At 36.0% G+C, this 23,805-nt stretch overlaps 1 protein-coding gene and 2 pseudogenes across 1 annotated transcript; 1 reads left to right on the forward strand and 2 right to left on the reverse strand.

Moving 5' to 3' along the window:
• Window positions 1–1,839: 1,839 nt before the first annotated feature.
• On the reverse strand, window positions 1,840–3,572 carry LOC132301086 (protein TIC 214-like; annotated as a pseudogene).
• A 34-nt stretch (window positions 3,573–3,606) lies between these two features.
• On the reverse strand, window positions 3,607–6,963 carry LOC132301087 (putative protein TIC 214 N-terminal part; annotated as a pseudogene).
• Window positions 6,682–7,634, forward strand: LOC132298653 (RING-H2 finger protein ATL70-like). The gene has a single exon (XM_059795048.1). The coding sequence runs from the start codon at window positions 6,975–6,977 to the stop codon at window positions 7,479–7,481; it is 507 nt and encodes a 168-aa protein (XP_059651031.1). The 5' UTR covers window positions 6,682–6,974; the 3' UTR covers window positions 7,482–7,634.
• Window positions 7,635–23,805: the final 16,171 nt, after the last annotated feature.

A 23,805-nucleotide genomic window follows, 5' to 3' on the forward strand; every position in this document is an offset into this window, starting at 1 on the left:
TGTTAAACTCTAGAATGGAGGAATCAGCAACACTGCCATCACAAGCTTAAGGTGGATGAGTGTTGTCAAGAAACAGCCACATCCAGCCATGACCTATAGGTGATGGCGGCCGGAGGAGAGGTAGAACTAACCTGACCATGAAACCCACATACCGGAGAAAACAAAGAAAGCGTCGCTGATCCAATAGAATCGGAAACGCCGGTGTCCAGAGAGACCCTTCGCCAACACAGAGACCAAGAAATAAAACACCACATATAGAAATTTAATACACAAAAGGCAACCAATAAAACTATAAAAATACCTAAATCAAAGGGAAAAAGCGACAAGGATGGGCCAATATGCCGTCCAGCAGTCAAAACACTTGATTGGACCACAAACTGTTCACCAGATCCCCTTCGGCCAAAAAACACATAAGAACGGTGAACGAAAGGAAGTGGGGAAGCCAACCCACAGATAAACGGCTATGGAATCAACTCCATCTCTGACAAATAGAGAAAACAAAGACCTCGACGTTGTGAGGAACAACCCAATCCTAAGAGTAAACCCTCCGATGTGTGAGATGTTGGTGATGGCGGCAGCGGCTAGGGTTCGCAAGAAAGGGAAAACTCTCACGAGGGAGAGAAAACTCTTATGAGGGAGAGACTTTATTTTCACATCCATGTGGGAACAGGATTCATTGCATTCACATTCTATTTTAATTTCATTTGGATTGGGGGTAGAGTTCAAAGGTCATGTAGTAATCTTGTCAAATGTCAAGCCATTTCTATCGAAGTGCCATTCATTTATTTTATGTATTTTATTACATAGTTGAGGCTATTACTGTCTTTTCATACAATATAAGGACTAAAGGGGCTTTTTTGAAAAATTGGATAACTGTTTTACCGGGGAAAAAAAAAAAAATGTGGGGTGTCATTGAGCATGTGCAGCAAATGTAAGGGGAAATCAAAGTAATAAAGTCTAATCGGTCCATCAGTGTGATATTTGCGGACACCTTAATGGAGGTCAATTAGACTGATTGGCATATAAAGCATAAATGAAATAGGAAAATTTCATTTCCATTTGTGAGATTTTGGAAATGAGAAGAATCATTTCAAAAAAACTAAATTCTACAATATTTTATTTTAATTGTTAAACTTTCAGCACCACTACCGCCATCTCCTTTCACTACTGCCACTGCCTTCCACCACCACCACACCATTACCACTGCCTTCCACCACCACCACACCATTACCACTGCCTTCCATCAACACCACTGCCGCCTTCCACCATCATCGCTGTCGTCGCTGCCGCCGCCTTCCGCCATTGCCACCACCGCCACATTCCAACACTACCACTACCGCTTTCCATTTCCACCCACCATTCACCACCGCCACAGCCACTATTTATTTTTTAAAAATTATAAAAGAATGCTATTTTGTTAATTTAATTTATTTGTTAATAAGAGGGATATTTTGTAGAACTCAATTTGAAATTTATTCCATTCTAAATTTTAAATTGATCCAACCAAATACTAGAATGTTTATTATCATTCCATTCCTACACATTTCATATTTACACCAAAGAATAGAATAAGAATGACAATTCCATTTCATTTCATTTCCACTTGGATTCCATTTCATTTCTGTACACCAAATGCAACATTAGAACTATAAAGGGCGTCTTTTACAATTGTCCAATTTTATTTATGAGTTCCTTAAAAATTGGTTCAAAAAAGGAAGGTTAGTTTCCATTCCCCAAACTGTTAAAAAGCAAAAATCGGTTTTTTGCACCTTTTGTTTTGTTTTGTTTTTTTTTCTTTTTATCTTTATGGAAGGGTCGTAGCTTCGATTTGTGCCAAGACATAAAGGAAATAAGATTTTTATCTGAATATCATCTAGTAACCAAATTTTTGAAAATTTTATTTACCGTTATAGATGCATTTAACATGCATTTCTCCATCCCCTTCTTTTAAATCCTTAGACCACTTGGAAAATTGCAATAATAACATATGGCCAATATTTTTAGCTATTATCAATGAAGGTAATAGAATATATTTTCTAAAAATCCATTGAGTTACTAACATAGAACCTCTTATTACTTGAGCAAGTGGAATGGTATCCCATGCTTCCTTTTCTTTTTTTTCCCCTTCTTTTTTTATTGATGCTTCTCTATAATCTAAAATTTGGAATTCTTTTATTATTATTTTTTTTTTATTTTTTTTTTTTTCATCCCATTTTTTAAAATTAGTTTCATTAGTCTGGAGATATCAAAAGATAAAAGGAGCTATTTGTCTATTATGTCCAAAAAAGGGGGAATGCACATTTGCTTGAAACAGTTCCTTAATAACTATTTTACGTCTTTGAGCGCACATAAAACCTTTGATTATGTTTTGCCAAAAATCCGATGATGTATTAAAGCAACTTCGTCTTTTTTTTATTAAAATTATTAGTCTCAGTATCCATATTTTGTTGGTTATTAGTAAAAATCACTATACGTTTAGCTTTTCTTGAACGAATCTGTTGTTGCAATGTCCCATCTTCTTGATTTCCTCTTTCCTGTTGTTCCTCCAAATTGTTGATTAATTTGTATGACCACCGAGGGACTTGTTTTACTGATTTATTGTATTTCAATATATTTTTTTCTCATTAGGATCATTTATAATTCCATTACATAAAAATTTCAAAAATTTTGCCCTATCAATTCTTTTGTCCATTGATAAAAGTTTTTTATTTTTATTTTTTATTAAATGTATTTATTTTTTGTTCAAATTCTCGATAATCTGTATCAGTAAAAAGGATACCGTGAATCTTATTTATCCAATTTTTTTCTACAAAATTTTCTAGGGAAGTTTCATTTATGATTGAAGGCGAAAACCATTTTTTGATTGTTCCACGAGATGATCCGTTCAAGAAAGAATCATACATTTTAGGCAAATATTCTTGTTTACTTTCATCATATTACAATTAGTTAGTTTTTTTTTCCAAGTATATCCAAAGAAAGGGAACCTCCGTTTAGAGCCTCAATTTTGTTTATAAATTCGTTGCTTAGGTTCTTACTTTTTTCTTCGTTGGTATAAATTCAATTATTGTATAGGTCATAAGAGGGAAGTTTTTCTATTGTGTACAAGGACATCATCATCTTCTTCTTTGTTTTTTTTTTTTTTTTTGGTATCATTTCCCAGAAGGTTGACAAATTGGGTGGATACATATAGGATATCTATATTTTTATTTTCCATCACTTTGCCATGTATAAAAAAAATATTGTGACATTTCATTTCTTGCGGCCTTTTCAAAGTGTTGGTTTATTATATATCGCAATGGTCGATTCCATCAGTTATAGTCAAAAAGATAAATCAACAAAGAGCTATTTATTTTCTTTTATATAGTTTTCTTTATTTTCATGTATTTTTAACTTCGAATTTTCTTGATTCCCATCCAAATAAGAAGTCTCAGAAATTGGGTATTTTGATACCATGTTTTTTCCTTTCCATTCACTCAGATCTCTTCAGTTTCATCAATTTTGTCTGGATCCTCCTTTCTTTCGAAAAAAGGGAAGGAGAAGTATCTACTTCGGTGAATTCCTCTTATTCCCATTTAGTTCCTTTCGTTTCGGAAGCTGTTTCTATTTCTAGATTTGTTTCTTCCGCACTTCCCTCATTTCTTCCGTTTTTTAGGTTTCTTTCATTTTTTTAGTAAGAATGGGTGACGGTATTCTGCCCAAATAGTAGACACATGTAATAAATAAAAGAATACTAAAGATCTGAGCCATAAAATTTCTCAATTCTGAAACAAGGTACTTATTCAATCTAATAAGTACATTCTGTAACGACCCTCATCCTAGCCAAATACAATATTGTCCGCTTTTGGCTCCACCGGACCAGAAACTTCCCAAGGAGTCACACATCATGGTATTACTTCAGGTTTAGCACGCTAAACTCTGAAGTTTTAGTGGGTTCATGGCCATCACGACTTTAAAACGCGTTGTGTTATAGAAGGGTATTGAATCTACATATAGTATTTGCCTCATCCATACCCAGGCCATGTGGGATTGTTCACCTGTAGCTCACCTAGTGTGTTAGCCTACTGGTGCCACTTGCACATGCTCGTACACACCCGCCCAAAAGGTCGCCACAATCACCCCCTTGGGGCCCAACGTCCCTGTTGGTTACATTTCCGGCTGGGTCGGGCTCTGATACCAATTGTAACACCCTTACCCTAGCCAGACACAATATTGTCCACTTTTGGCTCTCTCGGACCAGAAACTTCCCAGGAGGTCACCCATCCTGGTACTACACTAGGTCAATCAAGCTTAACTCTGGAATTCTGGTGGGTTCACGGCCATCACGACTTTAAAACTTGTTGTATCATAAAAATGTATTGAATTTATATATAGCATTAGCCTTTTCCACACCCAGGCGATGTAGGATTGTGCACCAGTAGGCTACTACACTGGATGAGCTACAGGTGCATAATCTCACATCGCCTGGGTATGGAAGGAGCTAGTGCTGTATGTAGATTCAACACCCTTCTATGACACAACATGTTTTAAAGTTGTGATGGCCGTGAACCCACCAGAATTTCGGAGTTAAGCGTGCTCAACTTAGAGTAGTACCAGGATGGGTGACCTCCTGAGAAGTCTCTGGTCCGGGGGAGCCAAAAGCGAACAATATTATGTCTTACTAGGGTGAGGGTCGTTACACATTCGATCTAATAGAATTGATTTTGCCATATCCAGACTAACACCAATCCAACCCATTTCATGAATAAAATGTGACCAATTAACCACCAACAAAACTACTTATTACAAATAACATCTTCTTGTTGCATCAAAACATATAAAATATTGACAAATTTGGCTAACATTAAACTTGGTAAAATGAGATTATTCATGAATACACATTGAATGATGAGATTACGCATTGGATTTCTGGTAGTAGATCCATAATAGAAAAAGTGTTTGTGATTGTTCCAGAAGAAATGAAACAAAAGATACGGTAGAGTTAGGAAAATTATTTATGAGGTTTACCTAATGGTAGATGCAGATGCGCATAATAGATCGATATGAACATCATGAGCTGTCTCGTAATAAAATCAATTGTTGTTAATACCTTCTTCTCGGTTTCTTATTCTCCTTCTTCCATAACCTGAGCTCGTAGAATGAAGAGATATGAGGGCCATATGGAGAATGTGGTCAGAAATCCATAATAGAGTCCAACCACAAACACCAAATAGATTATCGTTATGCAAAAGAATACTAGATTACCTACTTGAAAAGATTTAAAATTCAACACAAACCTCCCTTTTATTTTCTATTGTAATTTCTGGATTATTATATGATGAATTTTTAACTTTCCATGTATATATATAGAAATAGAAAGAGAGAGACTAGAAACGACATCTGTTATGTCAATGACACCAAAGGGATATTAAATGAATGGAATTGGGATATGGATAGAATATAATGAAATAGAGCCACTTTGAGGTTCCTTATGAACTGAGGTGTGGAAGGGAGCCACTACGAAGAAGTTCCGAGAGTTACAAAGGAAGCTTCAAGCTTATATTGGTCATGGGTTGAGAACAATAATTGAATTCTATGAGATCTAATCTCCCGTTAACTGATTGGTTGTAGGTTTGAATCATACTTGTGGAGATTTGATTCATTCTGAATAAAAGAGTGAAAGGACACGCTTTACAAGGTCAACTTTCACCAATTTTTATGAAATTTGATAACTATAGTTTGGGATTTCAAATCCTATGAAATCCAATACCATTTTAAATTACATTGCTTCTAAACATTAGTAATTCCATTTTGAGTTTCAAAACCCATCAAATCTTAACTTTCCAAATTAGGGCTCCATTTAGTTAAGAAGGTTTGCTTTTTAGGGAAAGATAAAGAGTAGTTTGAAAATTATAGGAGAGATTCTTGTAATTATGATAAATGTCAAGGAGGTCAACATAATTTATGCTTCTATTTTTCATTAAACATATAATTACATTTTTTTTAAAAAAAAAAAAAAATGTTAAGCAAACTCACACACCCTTGCCTCCACTGAGGATATCCCCTTTTAATAGAAGAAGAAATAAGTTACTTCAAAGAATTAGTTAATTACACTTTTTTTTTATTATTTATTTTTATTTTTAATGTATCATTAACTTATCTCAAATTTAGTTTGCATGAAATTCAATGATAATACAAATTATGCAGTCGCTCCCCATCTAAGTTAGCCACCAACTGAACAATAGATATGGATTATTAGCGACACACTGTTTGAATAATCAGTAACCACTCCAAAGCCAACCCTCCAATTTGATATTGTTTGTTGGTTACAACGACCAATTGCATCAGTGGTTACATTTATGGCTTTCTCAACTACAAAAATACAGTTGCCCTCAAAATTTTAATTTTAATATGCAACAATGCATACCTATACAGAGGTCTGCTGGCTGGAGCCACTAGCACAAACTATTCCATGGTCTATGGCTGAAGAATAAATATAATTAATAAATCTAATATAATATAAGTAAATTCATATGAGTAATTAATGTGATATATATACTTTATTAAAGAAGCACTAGGCACCAACTAATTTTGTGGTGCGTAGAACGTGCGTGAGAGAGAAATAAAAATGATAGAAAATTTAAGTTAAAAGAAAGACGTTAATCACATGAAACAAGCGTGCAAGTCAAGGATATAGATTGGAGAAACCATTGACATCCAAGAACTTGCAGACACAAACTCATAAACTAACACGCAAAAGAAACTTTTATGTATATATTCATTCATTCACATACATTCATTATCTCATCACCCTCTTTTCTTAAGTTAAAATGCATCTCGCTTTAATTAAAACTCAACCAATCTCTCCCTCTTACCGTTGACTTTCCAAATCTTTAACCCCCAAATAACCACTGGCTTTGCTTCACCAATGGCTGACCAAACCACCTCTATCTTCTCCATTTTGGAAAGAATAGGTTCTCTTCCCATTATCACCCAAGATGATGAATAGCACAACTGGCACCGGGGGGATCTTGGGTTCCGGTGACATCGGGAGCTTCGGCTATGCCATCGGGGTTTCAGTCGGAATTCTTTTGCTCATCACAACCATCACCCTGGCTTCATACTGCTGCAGCCGGGCTCACTCACCTGCGACAGCCCCAATGGCTCGGAGGGTTATTAGGGAGCCACTTGAACAACAAGATTGCGTTGTTCATGTGGGGCTAGATGAGGCCACCCTATTGAATTACCCAAAGCTGCTTTACTCAGAAGCCAAGCTCAAGAACAAGGGTTCTACTGCTTTGTGCTGTTCCATATGCTTGGCGGATTACAAGAGCAGCGATATGCTCCGGCTGCTGCCTGATTGCGGCCACCTCTTCCACCTCAAATGCGTTGACCCCTGGTTGCGGCTGCACTCGACATGTCCGGTCTGCAGAACCTCCCCAATTCCAACGCCTCTTTCAACTCCTTTGGCTGAGGTGGTTCCCCTGGCAAGCAGACGAGATTGATGATCAGTTTGGAATTTAGAGATTGCTCAGCATTCACAATCTGCTTGTCTTTCATCCTTTGCACACTCAACTCTGTAAAATTTTGGCAATTACTGGAACTCCCACTTGTTGAAACAGATGTTTTATAATGAAATTTCTATATTTTTTGTGAAACATGAACATCAATTTAGGACAATTTTCAGCATGTAAGCACGCTCTGCATTGCCTTTGATTAGTCTTTTAAGGTGAATACAGACATCGCAGAGAACCACACACACACACACATATATATATATCAAAAGCAAAAAGCTTATAAAAGGTCGATGAAAAGTAAAAGGCCATCTATCATTCTACATAGTGAGCTCAATGAGTTCAACACTACTAAAAATACCAAAAATAGCCCGTGGATGATGTATAGTATCTAAACAATGTAGGACCAAAATCTTCAGAACTCGACAAGTAATAATTTTCCTGAAAAAGCATGGTTTCAAATCTCAGCTGAGGTTGAGCCACAATGGGGTGCGACTTCCACTGAATGATTTACACATCTTGTTCACCTACCTGTGACCTCCACAATGTCAGGATTAAATTCAAAAAGGGAAAGATTTGATCATGACCTTAACCCAAGTGGAAAAGCATATGTTCCCCTGTGGACATTTTAACCATTAGGTCAGGGTATCAATGTGCAAGGGAAGATCCTGAATCTTCTTTGGTGATGGGATATGGAATCATCTTGATTATACGAAAGAGCTAAACCTACTCTTAATTTTGTGGAGCAGTGTACTTTAAGTTAGACTGTTATCCTTACAATTTTTTACTTCTCCTGCTGTGAACATCTCATAGTGGTTTAAGGAAACCAACGTTCATGTGGCATAGATATGGCATGGAGGTGTTTCAAGCATTGGACTTAAGTGGACAGACATTTGGTATTCAAAGAGAGAAAAGGCACTAGATATCAATGAGTGTTACCTGCTTTGTAAAGTAAACAAGGCCAATCATCAATTAGTGCGACAATGATTTCATAAGGCCATAACCAAGAGACGTAGTTTACCACAATTGTCAACCCTATAAAGCAAAAGGACCAAGAAGCCAAAAATCTAGTGCATATGTCAAAAGACACTTTGCACCACTGAATTTGTTACCCAAGTCATTCTGCGAGATCATAAAATTTATTGTTGGACTATGATTAGATGCCAAAAATATAGTGCATATGTGAAGGACACTTTGCACACTGAATTTATTATCCAAGTCTTCTGCAAGATCATAATAATTTATTGTTTGACTACGATTAGATGCCAAGTACATAACAAACACCTCAGAACAAAAGTAGGCAAGCATAGTTCCATTTTTTAAAGACACAAAAGTATTACAAGAAAGTTGATCAGAAAATAAATGTCAAGAGGATCTAAGATTGATTGGGTCAATCACATAGCAATTACTGCTGAGGACACCAACGGGCAAATGAATATGTGGTGACAGTTGAGTCACTAAAGTCGTTTCCTGGGGCATATAGGTGGTAGTAACCTTAAACCTTCGTTGGAACAATCGAAGGAGGGCAGTACCCATGTGTCAAGGGCAACATTAAGAACTGAATACGAAGAATTGAAGAAACATGCTATGAATTAACTAATGATATTAACAACACCAAAGCAACGGCTTCACAAATATAGAATTTCTACATAGAAAGGATTTTTATGACAAAACCCTTTTCCAAAGAGAATAACTTTTAGGATCAAATGTCACCAGAGTACGATTAATGGACTAATAAATAACCCAATTGTATAACCGAAAATGAAAAGTACTTATAAACAGAGAAGGCAAGATCATTATTTTACCATTTCCATTCAATTAGTATAAGAACATTTCTTCTTTTTTTTTCTTTTTTTTTTTTTTTTTTGTTTTTTTTTTTTTTTTTTTTTTTTTTCATATATAAGAACATTTCAATTTCATCAAATTTGACCTAAAGCAGTATGAAAAATATTTTTATGACTTTTATTAATAGGTGGGTGAAGCTCGAACCAAGCTTTCGTCTCATAGTAGTCCCTCAATTATCATTAGGCCAACACACCAAATATATGTAAAAGGAAATTAAGTACACTTAAATTGGGGCAAAAAATGAACTACTACAAACCTATTATATATATATATATATTCTGTTAAAAATAGAAATAATATGGCTTGTATGCACTTTATTCTGTACATATCCAAAAGATTGGTACATCAGAGTATGTCCTCATATCCAAAGATAAATACATGGCATGTATGCACTTTATTCTGAATGATGATTGCCTTTTATCCAAAGGATTGGCCTTTTCAATCTCTTGTATGCATTTTGTGGTATATCAGCAGAGTGTGTCCTCAGAGAGAGCGATGACAGGCCCTACAAACTAATACAATATGTTTTATTTCTTCCCAAATTGCAAATAACACTAAGGAAACTAAATATACACAGACATATATATACGCGTGCTTGTTTATGTTTCATCTCTGTATGATACATTGTCATCTGTCTATGAACTTCCAATTTTGGTCCCTAACCCTAACCAAACGTCACTCAAAAATTCCGACAAGAATATGCCTCGATATACACACACAGGAATGTATAAATACAACGCATAAAAATCAATTACCTGCACGAATTCGCTGAAGCCATCGAATATGATGAGCGAGGGACTGAAGTGAGACTTTGGACAATGATGGTGGATTAGAATCGATTGAAATATCATCTTACACGAATCGAGGGACGAGATTCCGCAAGGACCATACTTCTGTGGTACGAGTAACACTGGATTTTCTTCTCGAAGCACCCTATCTTTCACTTTCAGAGGGCAATTTGGGAATATTATCCTTTTCTTTTTGGGTAAATTACATGGACACCCTGGTTTGATCAAATTTCACTTACATGAAAATTTTAGTTTTAACTTTCACTTACACCCCATATTGCTTGTTGAACTCTGACACATGTATGTGAATTGACTTATTTACCATCTCTTTTTTCAATTCAATTTAATACAAAATTTCTACAAACTAAAATGACAGAAATACCTCTATGTAATACTAATATTCCAAATCACTATTTCTCTTTCTCTTTCATCTATCTAAAAAAAATAGGCAGCAGCCGCAGCACATCACCATCGCCTCCCCTTCCACTATCGTTCAAGTCACTATCGCCATCACAGGTTGGTCGGAGATTCTCATCTCGCCATCGGCAAAACCAGGAAGCTTGTTCATCGTGAAAATCATTAAGAGCAAATCACACACTCCCTCTCCCCATCAAAGTTCCAAAACACCTTCCTAACAATCACCACACCACACCACAGAACGATTCGACGATTATCCACGTAATTTCTGGCGGCGGCGGAGGCAGTGACAACAATTTGCAACAATGATGACGACACACCACACCACACCACACCACAAAACGATCCGACGATCATCGACGCAATTTCCAGCGGTGGCGGCGGCAGTGACTGTTGGGATTTATATGCTCTGGTATAGCGAATTCTTATTTAGATTAAAGTGACATATGTTCCTGATGTATCTGAAATATTTATGCTTTATACAATTGGTGAATTCAATGTATTATGTTTCGATTCATTATGGAATTGATAGTGTCCACTTCATTACAAGAAATATTTATATATGTATGTGATGGCGATCAATACATGAATATAAATAGTAATCATAAATTGTTCATAGTCGGTAATTATGGATGGACTCATAATTAATTAAGACTTGAACTGGATCCGCGTTAAGTTGAGATATATTGTGAGAGCCGTCGTATGCAATTGCTCCCTATCATTGTCATGTCATTTAACTCTTAAGCATGAAAGAAGTATAGACTCTTTTATTAATTAACAATTACTTTGATTTGTTTGGCGGATACTTTGAGATCCTTAGACCGACACTTTGGGTAATTATGTAATTAATAGTTAGAGGGTTATATTCTCAATATTTGCATCAATGCTACTTGTATTTATTTTGTATTGATTATGGTTGATCACAAATTAAATTCGAAGGCTTTCGTGTGTTTTTAAACAAAATGATTTATTATATATTTATTTATTTAAATTATTATTTGTGACGGCCCTGGTTTTTAGGTCAGCCCGTCTTGTGATGAACCGAACATAGATCCGATAAGGAATCCAGAATGTGGAAGCAAGAAACAAGATAACGGTCTCCCAAGGCACAACACACCTCTAAGACACTTTGATGACCTTCCATGAGGTCGTGAAACTCAATGAGAACTGACGCGGAAGTAAAAGATCGAAAATATGACAAATAAGCCCCTAGGGGCAAAATAGTCATTTTATATGGAAATGACGTCCCTAGAATGTATATTATTCCCGAGACACATCCATGACTTCCCTTGAAGTCATGGAACTCAAAAGAAAGTAGCGGAAGCGAATTATAAGAAAACCCAACAAAAATAGTCCCAAGGGCAAAATGGTCATTTATGAAAATATAGATTTGGGTGCTACCGAGCACACCAATGGAAAGAAAATGAAAGATTAATCAAGATGGACTCAAGAATCGCATGATTCGGAGTCCAGACGAAGGAGAAATGACAAAACAACGAAACACGGATATACAAAGCAAAAAGGGTAAATTGGTAATTATCTAGGAAGATCTGGGTGCAACCGAGCACACCTTTGGAAAGACAGCAAAAAAAGATTCAAGTTCAAAAAACTGTTTACTCGATTTGGAGTCCGGACAAGGGAGAAAGGTCAAAAACAAAAAGAGGGTTATGACAGCTATAGTGCTGCTGACCCACTGCTGCTGCAACTGAGAGTAAAAACGGGCATCTAAACGGACTTTTTTGGAAAAACTCAAAGAAGAAACCCCCCCTAAAATCAAGTTTTCTACCAAGTATCATGGATGGAAATAAAAAAAATGCATTACAAAATGCTCAGAATGCCCCCAAGAAAATCAGGTCAAGAGGTTAAAAATCATTCCTAGCTACTGCCCAAGGAAAGGAAATAGGGCTTTGGGGAGGTTTTTAAATTGCCTAAATTGAAAATTCAATCTTAAAATACACCCATAAGACCCCCGGAAGTTTCGGATCAGTCGTCACACTTTTCAAAAAAAAGTCGATGAATAATACCAAGTACACTTGTGTTAAAATCAGCAAAAAACATGGCAGAAGGATTTTTCAGAAAAAAAAGGGTTTTTGAGGGCCAAGATGACGTTTTCTGGAAAAATACAAACAAGAAACCCCCTCTGAAATCGAGTTTTCTACCCAACATTGCGGGCGAAAATGAAAAAAAACACATTATGAAATACCCGAAATGCCCCTAGAACAGAATATGGTAAAAACTAAAAAAAATGCGACCTTAAGTTCTTGTTTCATCAAGAAGGGTATTGTTTGCCAAAGTGAACATGTAAGTATATGTGATATTATAAGGTAAACGTACTACAATGTCCTACGGCCTCATGGCATGTTGTATGTAAAATATGACCCTTTAATGCATGAAATTTCCTAACTTCCATAAGCAACAATGCAGTTAACAGTTTGTATACATATCACATAAGTGTCTTTGGCCCTTGACCTCATTACATACAAGTCAAATACATTGCATAGAATGTACTTATGTACACATTACATAACTAAAATCAAATATACACATTTTGACCTAAAAGATTACAAGTGATATTTCAAGCCAACCTTTACAAGAATTAAAACCTTCAAGTCTACAATCATCCAAGCAATGATGAACATCACGAAACAAGTCTTCGTACTTGAACGAATCCCCCAGTAACTTCGGGGTGAGTAAACAAGTTTACTCGTAGAGAATAAGAATGCATAGACTTAATTTCTTTAAAGATTTTTACATTAACTTGAAACAATTCAAAAGGGTTGTACTACTCCTAATTTTAAAGGATATTCCTGGTATTTAAGTTTTATTTCATTTATTATTTAGTCGCATTTTATTTGATTATGTGCCATTGTATTGGATTAGTTGTTTAATTATTTTCTATTGTGGTAATTTAATTGACTTACTTGATTTATTTTTTTAATTTTGTTAATTGGAATTACTTGTTTAATTGATTAATTATTTAGTTGATTTAATTATTTAATTGGGTTATTTATTTGGAATTAATTGTTTAAGTGTTTTAATTAATTAGTTGTATTTTGCTGTTTTAAACTTGGTAGTTAATTACTATAATTTTGATAGTGTAAAATTGAGTTAGTATTTTTTTTTTAAGTTACAGTTTTAAACTTTGGATAAAAATTCATGTAAAGGTAGTCGCCATATGTTATAACTTGGATAGTTTCATGGGCTGGTTAGGATTGGAATTAGGGCTTAGCCTCTAATTGTATATGGATTAGGGTTAGTGTCAATATACACCTATAAATATAAAGCAATACACGGTTTAGGGTTTTAGAAAAAATAAACGTAAATTCTGTAAAAGTAGAGACCGTGAGATATAAAGGGAAAACAGAGAGGGATAGGAGAGGAAGGCTAGGTGGGATCAAGGAGGAAGGAACGTGGTTTTGTGGAACAGCAGTGGGGAGTTTAACAGACAATTCAGAGAACAGTGGTGTTGAGTTTCAAATCTGAAACTCAAAGGCAAGTCTCTGATTCTTCTCTTTCCCATTAATTTGTGTTCTGTGCATGCCTAGTTAGACTCTAGGGATTTAATAAAGACTAAAATGGATTTAAACCAACATTATAACAAGTATTTTATACATATATGAATTTTATTTGATCTCGTGGAATTAACTAGTTTGCATGAATCTATGACATTCTGTTATTTGTTCCTCTTGTTGTTCACGTTTAAGTTTTGTTTAATGGAGGTTAGTAATGCGAATGGATGCCTTGTAATTGATCTAGGTCGAAGATTAAATCCTAGAATAGATATGTAAAACAGTATTTAAAATTCATGGAATAAATCTGTTTTGAGTTGCTTTAAACTACTAACTAAATTTCTGAAATCGTTGCTTTAAAACTTATGTTCCATACATGTTTTAATTGGATATCAGTGGTCTAAAATCTATTTAGGACTAAGATTGAACCTAGAATATGATTTAGAACACATTACAGAGGTTCTGTAAATCACTGTAGTTGAAGAAAACGAAGCTAGAATGGACGAGGCTGCTAAGAGGAGGGAGAGAAGGCTCCCAACCTTCTTAGAGCTGGCTCCCAAAGGGGAGATGTGACGTTTCCGACTTTCGCCATTTTTCATTTTTCCCGAATTTCGTTGACACCAGGGTATTTCGGTCTTTTCACAATTTTTTTTTTTTTATACGGGATTCAGGTTGAGCACTTGCATTTTGTGCATTTCAATTTATGTGAATTAAGTGATATTTGACTTTGGTGCAATTGCATGTTATGTGGTATAAATTAAAGCAAAAAGAAAAAGATAAAACAAAATGATAGCGGTGGGACCCACCACTACCACACATGTAAATTAGAGACCACACATTTGGTCTCAAAATCTCTCATTTCCTCTCTTTCCCGTAAGTCCCTCTCTCCATCCTCTTCCATTGTTTTTTCTTTTCCTTCTCTCAAGCAATCTTTAGAGTTTGATTACTCTCTTGATTCTTGCCGGATTTGTATGCCGTTTGAGGCAAAACGAAGCCCACAAGGAGCTCTACACATCTATACCAGCAATTCCAGCTTTGGTGTTCCCTTTGGATTTTGAAATTCAAGACCCATTTCAAGGGTTTTGTGCAATCTAAAGGTAGGGGTTTCTAATCCATGAGTTCTTGGTCCCTAGTGAATTAATTCTTGTTAATTGATGCTTAACATGTTTAATCGAGTTGATTACCTCTAGAATGATGTGATTTTGTATATGAGATCCATAATTATGTGTATATGTGGATTTATGAGATAAACATGCTTAGATGTGGAATTTACATGCTTCAGTGTTTGTATCTTGGTAGAATTTGTTATGTGGAAAACATGTCCATGTGTAGATTCCTTTATACTTATGGTGCTAGTAATTTCTTTGTAAATTGTTGAATGGGAGCATGTTAAATTGTGTGGAGTATGAATCTTTTATGTATCATGGCATCATGAAAGCATATAATGATCATGCATGTCATTGGGTATCAAAATGGGAAAGAAATTGTTTTGATACAAAAAGGAGAATTTTGGGGGAAACAAGTTTTGATGAAAAAGAGTTTTGAGAAAACCCGGTCGCTGCGGAGTCACTAACGAGCCGCTAGGTTAATGTAACCTAGAGGGAACTAGGGAGATTGCCCTAGCGTGGTTGAGCTATTTGGGCCCATAATGACACTGCGGAGTCACCAAAGGTCAGGGACAGTAGCCAATCCTTCTCTCAGCGATGCGGAGTCACCAAAGGGGGTTACATTAACAGTTTGAAATTGGTGGATTTGAATTGTTGAAAATGGGGAGCGATATCAACATGCATTGCATTTCATTGCTTTATATTGATTGTGTTGAGACTGTATGTTATGTTGTATTTTCCCCACACAGTATGATCCCGATTCCTATTGTCCCATTCCTTGTTTGGGTTCACGGGGACATAAGATGCGTGTCTTAGGTGCCACCTACTGAGCATATAGCTTACCCTATATACTTAACCATTTTCCAGGTCACGACAAGAACCGGCGGATGACAATCCACTTCAAAGTTGAGAATTGTTAGAAGACTACTTTTGCTACTTTTGTAATTGGTCATTCATTTGTATACTCATAGTTTGGAAATGTAACTATGTTGACACATTTGATCTTATAACCTAAGTATAAGGCTTAACTTTCAGGTGATGTAAATAGAATTAATGTAAGCATGATGTATGGCCCTACGTAATTGTATTAAGGACATTGTAATGGGATCATGAGCTAGTATTTTGTCTTTGATTAATGTATGAGAAATTTTTCTGAATGTTTATGTCAAGTCCAAACTATTTTGGAGCTTCCATTTAAATTCTTCTTTCATTTATGAGTGCAGCAGATCAGACTCAGCATTTGGTTTTGAAGAGGCCATTTCGGTCGACCGAAATGGTGCATCGGTCGACCGAAATAGAACTCTTCACTCTCAGGATGTCATGTTCGGACGACCGAAATGAGGTTCGGTCGACCGAACCTTCAGCTCACTCTCAGCATCTTCATTTCGGACGATCGAAGCTCCACTTCGGTCGACCGAAATGAAGCTTTGTGACCAAGCTTCCTTCTTCTCTTTGTTGCTCTCGGGATCTCCATTTCGGACGACCGAAGCTTCACTTCGGTCGACCGAAATGAAGCTCCTTAATCAGCTTCCTCATTCTTCCCGGAAATAGTTTGATTCAATGACGGATTGGACTTTGAGGCTTACTAAGGGTGAAATACAAGTGTTGTAGCGGTGTTTAACTTTAGAAGGATCGAGTTTGACCTAGGACACCTCGGGTTCGAGTAAGGACCCGGCTAAATGTTCGGGCCTCCGGGTTCAGGTCGTTACAGGAGAGTCGGCTCTTGGTGTCTTGGAGCCGACTCTAAGAGCCCAGAGCCGGCTCTAGGTGAAAACATGGAGCAGACTCTCATTTTTAGAGCCTGTTCTTCTTGAAAAGCACTATAACGTGCATTTTTTTTTAACTGTTTGATTTTCAGGGTTTCTGCAATTAATTTAAATTGTTTTAAATGATATGTGGGACTGTTTAAGGCTGGTATTATGGTGGAAAATATAAATTCATAACTGAATTAAAGATTAGAGCAAGATGAACCTAAGAGAAGATGGGTAGTTTGCTCACTGTTTTATTAGCTTTATTTCCTGGAACTGAGTAAGGTTTTTTTATTTTTATTTTTATTATATATATTTTAATTATATATAATCATATACTTATTCAGTGTTATAAGTATGGTGAATTAATTATATTTAACCATACTTAGTTGGATTTAATTGATATTTAAATTGCTAAAATTGTATCAGTTTATCACTTTGGAGGATTTGAACGCTATGGATTATTTTAGCATTGTAAGTAATTGGAGCGTGATTTTTAGGTTTTGGTGGGAATACCTTATGCTATTATATTTGTATTAAATCATACAGATGCATGTTTCGGAGAACTGTTGATAAATTAATTAAATATTATTTTTATCAATTATGTGGATTGGAGGACTGTATGCACCCGTATGGTACGGTGGCATACTAGGGATGGATTAGTTCAGATACTAAGTCCTACCTAAAATGGATTAAGGTGTGGAATAACCATAGAGGTTAATTCCAACTCCTATTAGCGTTAGGTCAGTAAATAACTGAATGACATAACTTGGTTTTCTGGGATGGATTGTAATACATATATTAAGCCACTACACCAGTTGGATGATATTTTGTATTAGGATGGACAACGGATTTTATATACTTATTATATGGTACCATGGTATGTGCTTGAGTCTCAGGACCATGGTTAGGGTGTGTATATCGCCTAGGATGGATAGCTGGACAGTAGTTGCTGTTCCCTAGGTCTAGGTACACATGACCACGTAATGTGCGATTTGCATGGTATCTCTACTCAGGCTGAGACAGACCTATTGGACTAGTGAGCGTCCTACAGTGTGTAATATATACATATATAGACTACTCTAGATATTATTGAGTCTATCTAGGATGTATCTGCGTATCGGATTCTTGTTTGGATTGTAGTAGATCAGGACTTGCATGTGGGCCTGACCCACTCTTTTATTTTTCAGGTGCTCGTCAGTTCCAGGGTTAGAGTTTGGTTGTGTAGAGCAGATACAGACTTCTATTCCACCGACTATGTAGGATTGCTTACTTATTAGCTTTGGATCTTATTTCAGTTATTTCATTTACAGTTGGGTTTTTATTAGGGGTCCACTAGATGGATTCCCGAGTTGTTAATTAATAAGAGGTTTTGGAGTTTGGATTTTAATAATTATATTATGAGGAATTTCATTAGAATTCAATTCAGCTATTATTATTTATTTCTTATTCTTTAAATTTTTTATTCTGTGTTCGCATTAAAATATTAATTGTTTGATATTTCCCTCGGGTTTGGGCCTAGGCCTGATCAACCCATGTCTCGGATCCGAGGGATATCACAAGGGTCATGCCACCTAACGTCTATGTCAAAGGTGAGACTCAGGGAGCATCTTAAGCTACCTTAGATCATTTCTAGCATAAATCACATCATTCATGCAATTCCAAACAATATAAGAGTATGCTATACAAAACAATAAGATATAGATTCTCAAAGTTATCAACTTGAAATCTAAAATATGATAACAACTAAATATAACACTTTAGTATAATTAGAAATTCTAATACAACGCATCAAGACATAGATCCTCAAGGTTATCAACTTGAAATCTAAAATGCAAAAAAATCTAAATATGACAATTTAGTATAGATGTACTTAACAACATTAAAAACATGTGATGATTTCTTAAAAAAAATTATAATGCACAAATGTACTTAACAACATTAAATCGCCAATAACCAAAACCACAAGTCACAATTAAAAATGATTGTCAACTTGGAATTGAATGCGAAATCAAATAGTGAAAGACTTGGACATCAAATTTTGCATAAAGCCAAGACCTAAACGGTTATTCCGGGCACTAACCGCTGGGAATATCGCCCTAGTGCGCATTATAAAATAGGGAGAACTCATACCTCCTGTACTAGAGCCAAACTCTAGCCATATCTCAGTAATAATGTCCCAAGTGACTCCAAAATAATCAAATAAGTTCACAACTTATACGTAATTTAAATAATGCACGAAATCACCTTCCATGCACAAGTAGGTTGAAACCACACAATTCATGCCTTAGAGTTTCTATTTTAAAATGGCATATATAATGTCAATTACAAAGTGTGCAATTCATTACACAGGGCAACAATATATTTCATAAAGAAAACATGTTCTCATGAATATAAATATAACAACAATGTTATCAAATGCTCAAAACACAACCAAATGAATACACAACAAGTCCAAGTCCATGATTTGAATATAGAAACAATTTCTAAAACACAAATAGATCCATGGAGCCATTAGATAGAATCTAATTAAACAAAATAATTAAATTCTCTAAATTTCAAATTAATTCCAAATAACCTCAAATTAATATATGTTAAACAATATAGCATGGTCATTACATATATCCAATCAAAAGTGCAAGATAAGCAAGATATCAACATATATAATTTAATTAATTTAAATCAATTAAATCTCTAGATTTCAAAAGTTGTTCAAATGATCTCAAATTAATATATATCAAGCACTAAGTCATGGTCATACCATATATCAAGTCTAAAATGGAATACAAGCAAAACACAATTAATTAGAATTTAAATCAAATTAAATTCATTTAATCTCTAAATTTAAAAACTCATTTAAATCATTCCAATTTAATATATAACAAAGATCAAGTCATGGTCATGCCATATATTAAGTTTAAAATGAGTTATATGCAAGCTAAGATAAATCATTAATTTCTCAAATTAACTAAAGACATGCATACAACTTATATTTCATACAAAAGCAAGTAAAACACTTGGAAAATAAACTATAACACCCCTTACCTCACTATAGAAGAGTCTCTCTAGAATCCAAAGCAAACAAACTCAAAAAGGCAAACCCTTCAAGGGTTATGTAGAAGAGGATGAGAGGAATAAAAATGATTCCAAGCTTTATGGTCTAAGGTGAGTGGAAGGGTCTCAAAAATCAAGGTCAAAGCTTAAGCATCAAGCTCCTCTAATGGTGGCTAGGGTTTTTGGTGAGGGAGGAAATGAAACAATGAGATGAAGTGTAAGTGGAGGAATTAGAAATCCTTCACTCACTATGTGATCTTACACCATGGTCAACACACACAAGTCTTGGTCAATTACACAAAAACCCTTCTTTAAAACCATAATCCCAAAGTGGCCCAAAAATAATTGCAAGACTTAATTTGGAGCATACACTTGTCACTCATCCAAACATCCATTGCGGGCTTAATCCTAAGCCTACACTTAGCAACCATCCAAGCCAACAAGTGCACCTATCCTAAGTCAACAAGTGGTTCAATCTCCACTCTCCACATGTCATCATCCAAGGCATCAAAGTGTCCCAACAAGTGGACCAATGAGAGTGTGACATTTGTCACACTTTCTGAAAATTGCAACAAGGTCCTTTTTGAAAATATCTTCTAAATTAAATTTCAAAATGGTCCCTAAAATGAAAAATAATTACTTTACATAATTACACTAAAACCCCAAAAGTTAAGAAAATTATCAAAAGTTATGCATCCATACCCTTTACAAGAAAAGTAAACATTTAACATACTTTTATACAAAAGTAAAAATGTAGATATCATAGAAATTAAATATCATGGGTGCATGCAAAGCCGGAGTAAAATCCGAGGGCAAAAAGTGAGGTTATGCAACGAAAAAGGAAACCGGGAAAAGACAAAAAGTGAATAGTGATGAAAAATGAAAAATGTGAAAATGACTTGATCCTTAAAAGAAGTTGTCAATCCCAAGAAAAGAGTCTCAGAAACCATTTTCAAGCACTCGATATGACACTAAGTGATGGGAAACCAAACACAGAAGAGAAAAGACAACGGAAAAAATTTATTCGTAAATTTTGAGCAAAAAGAAAGGGAATGAAAATGACTGGGTCATTACAACCTTCCCACCTTAAAGGGATTTCATCCCCGAAATCCAGCCCCAACGAAACAAAAGGCGAAACTAAGATAACTATGAAGTACGTCTTCGAGTATCCTACACAACATGCTACGAAAGCAATCCCAAAACTGGAAGACAACGTACAAACCAATGTTATTCGCACCCACGTGCTCACGACAGGAAAATCTCTTAAAAGAAAAGTGACCACACGGCCACACAACAAGTCCAAACTCATACACAGAACCCAAGGTCAGACAAAGGAACGGAAGACAACAACTGAAAGCATCCCTCCTGATGAACCATCATAAGGAACCAAAAACAACCACCAAAAAAGCTCAAAAATAACCACATATCAAATCAGGGTACCGAACAAACACGACATTACAGTACGAATAGCGACCAGAATTCGCCCACGACGTACTCAAATATATGGTAGTAATGACAGGGCCTGGTGCCCGCCCACACTTACTCGTCAGTAAGGTAGCATCGACGGCAACTAGCACTCGCCTACAACACACAACTTTGTACGATAGCATGACAGTATAAGACACTAATTCATAACCTGCCCCCCACTAGGTCTACCCATGAAACCTCTCAATACAAATGACATCAATGTCGTAATTCATCATTACCAAAAGCAATCCGATAACCCGGCATTCCGCAAGAGTTGAGATATGGTCCAAAGACGTCGACATCCTGGCCATTCTCAGAATCCTGACGGTAATGTTACAGGTACCTTCCAGCTTAAGGTCTCAATCCTCAATACAACAAAACAACATCTCCAATGTCTCAAAATACTTTTATCAACAATATCAACCAAGAATCCAATGCCTAAAAAGCAATCGAAACCTCTAAAAATCAAAACGAACCTCATTATAAGACATTTCATCGAAAGTCCTTCATATCTCCCTGAAACAGATCAACTACAAGATCACACTGTAATCAAACATCAGATCCACATCCCTATCATGGATAACTAAATCATTGAAATACAAGTCCACCAAGTGGCACACATATCAAAATCGTGACAACTAAGGTCAGAAAATGAATCTCTCAAAACCGTGCTTGGCGTCACCAAGCTAAATCAAAATTCCTCAATTTTCATCAATCAATAAACAACCACTGGAACTATGATTCCTCAAAACTATGCCTAGTCATAACTAGGATGAGAAAACTCCACAAACAAGCCAGATCCAATAACGATCTTCCAAAACTCCTACTAAGAGTCAACCACATCAAGGTCTCCAAAAATGAAACAAGTCTCCAAAAAAAAAACATCCCTAAATAGCCTCAAACTTGCACAACGAGTCAACCAAATCCTCGATAAAATGGACACAAGTTCCCGAAAATGATCTCACACCAATCCACTCACACCGAGCACCACAACTCCATCAACAACCATGGCAAAAACTCCCCAAGGGAAGACACAAAAGAAAGGGAACCACCAGTCTTAAAAAGAATAACACCACGACTCTGTCTCTGAAACGAAAGATAACAAGGTCAAAGACTTCACCCCCTACATGGAAGTAAGTCGACTAAAATCAACCAAATCCTCACTAAGGACTCAAGGCAACAATGGTGATCCTCGTGGACCAGCCAACCCCAAGGTTATGTATAACACAACGAAGAGAAGAGACTCATTCCTTGTGAAGTCCCTTACTCAAACCAAGAAAAGAGAAGAAACCCTATTCTCCCACAAATGTCAACATGACGAGTACGAAAAGGGAACAAAAATGGAGAACTAAACATGGAAGTCATGCAAATAACAAGGAAATGCAACTACCAAGAAGGTAAATCTACTTATATAGATAAAATCAAGGGTACATGCGGTACATCTCCATATAAGCACAAAATCACAGTAACAACATGACATCTCTAAGCATATAAAGGAGGCATGCTAATGCCATACAACAAGAAAGCAATGTGGACACACTTTCACATACTTATGCATCATAATATCATAAATTATATTACTAACATGGTAGTAAACAAAACTGCAGAAGATAAAAATGATGCAACAATGAACCCTATGGACATCGTGTCCTAGAGTGTCTAGGTAAAAGGAAAAACCAATCCTAGCCATAAATTGACTCCAAAAACAAAGGTGACAACAACCTGTCTCAAAAACAAACGTGAACCCTTACCACAATGGTAAGACTCTAACAATCCATCTCCGAATCTAGAGGTAACACTATAAGTGACACTAACAATGCAATGCTCTCACTACCCGAAGCATCAATCAATTGAATTGATCCCAAAAACGTCATTACGTAAGGAGAACTCAAAGAAAGTGACAACTATAGCCATACCAATAACAACCAAATCAATCACTACGACTGATCCCCAAAACAACCATCATTATCATCGATCAAAAGGACAACGCCTATAAAAAAAAAAACCAACATTGATTCCATCCGAGCTGCACTTGCAGCTAGCCAGTACGGTAGCATGACAGTACCATGCACCTGCCCACAAACGTACCCACCCATGAAAATTGCAATCACAGAGGAATCATCCCGAACAACCAAGGATCCTAAGAGGTCCATAACCTCATCATGGCCCAAAACCAACAAATCCAGCACTACGACAACGCCAAATGACTCACCTCAAGAGAGTCCAAACAAAAGGTGTCTTACCACCTACCCAAAACCAATGCTAGGTCGACAATAACCTACACTACCACAAAACTGTGACTACAACCACCATCAACTTCAACTCGTGCCTTAATGACCAATCCCGTGTCATGCCAAATATGCAACACAGTTATGCATATA

This window comes from Cornus florida, unplaced genomic scaffold, assembly GCF_030987335.1.
Source record: "Cornus florida cultivar Cherokee Brave unplaced genomic scaffold, ASM3098733v1 CherokeeBrave_3.0.0_Hap2_Chr03, whole genome shotgun sequence".
NCBI classification, from domain to species: Eukaryota; Viridiplantae; Streptophyta; class Magnoliopsida; order Cornales; family Cornaceae; genus Cornus; species Cornus florida.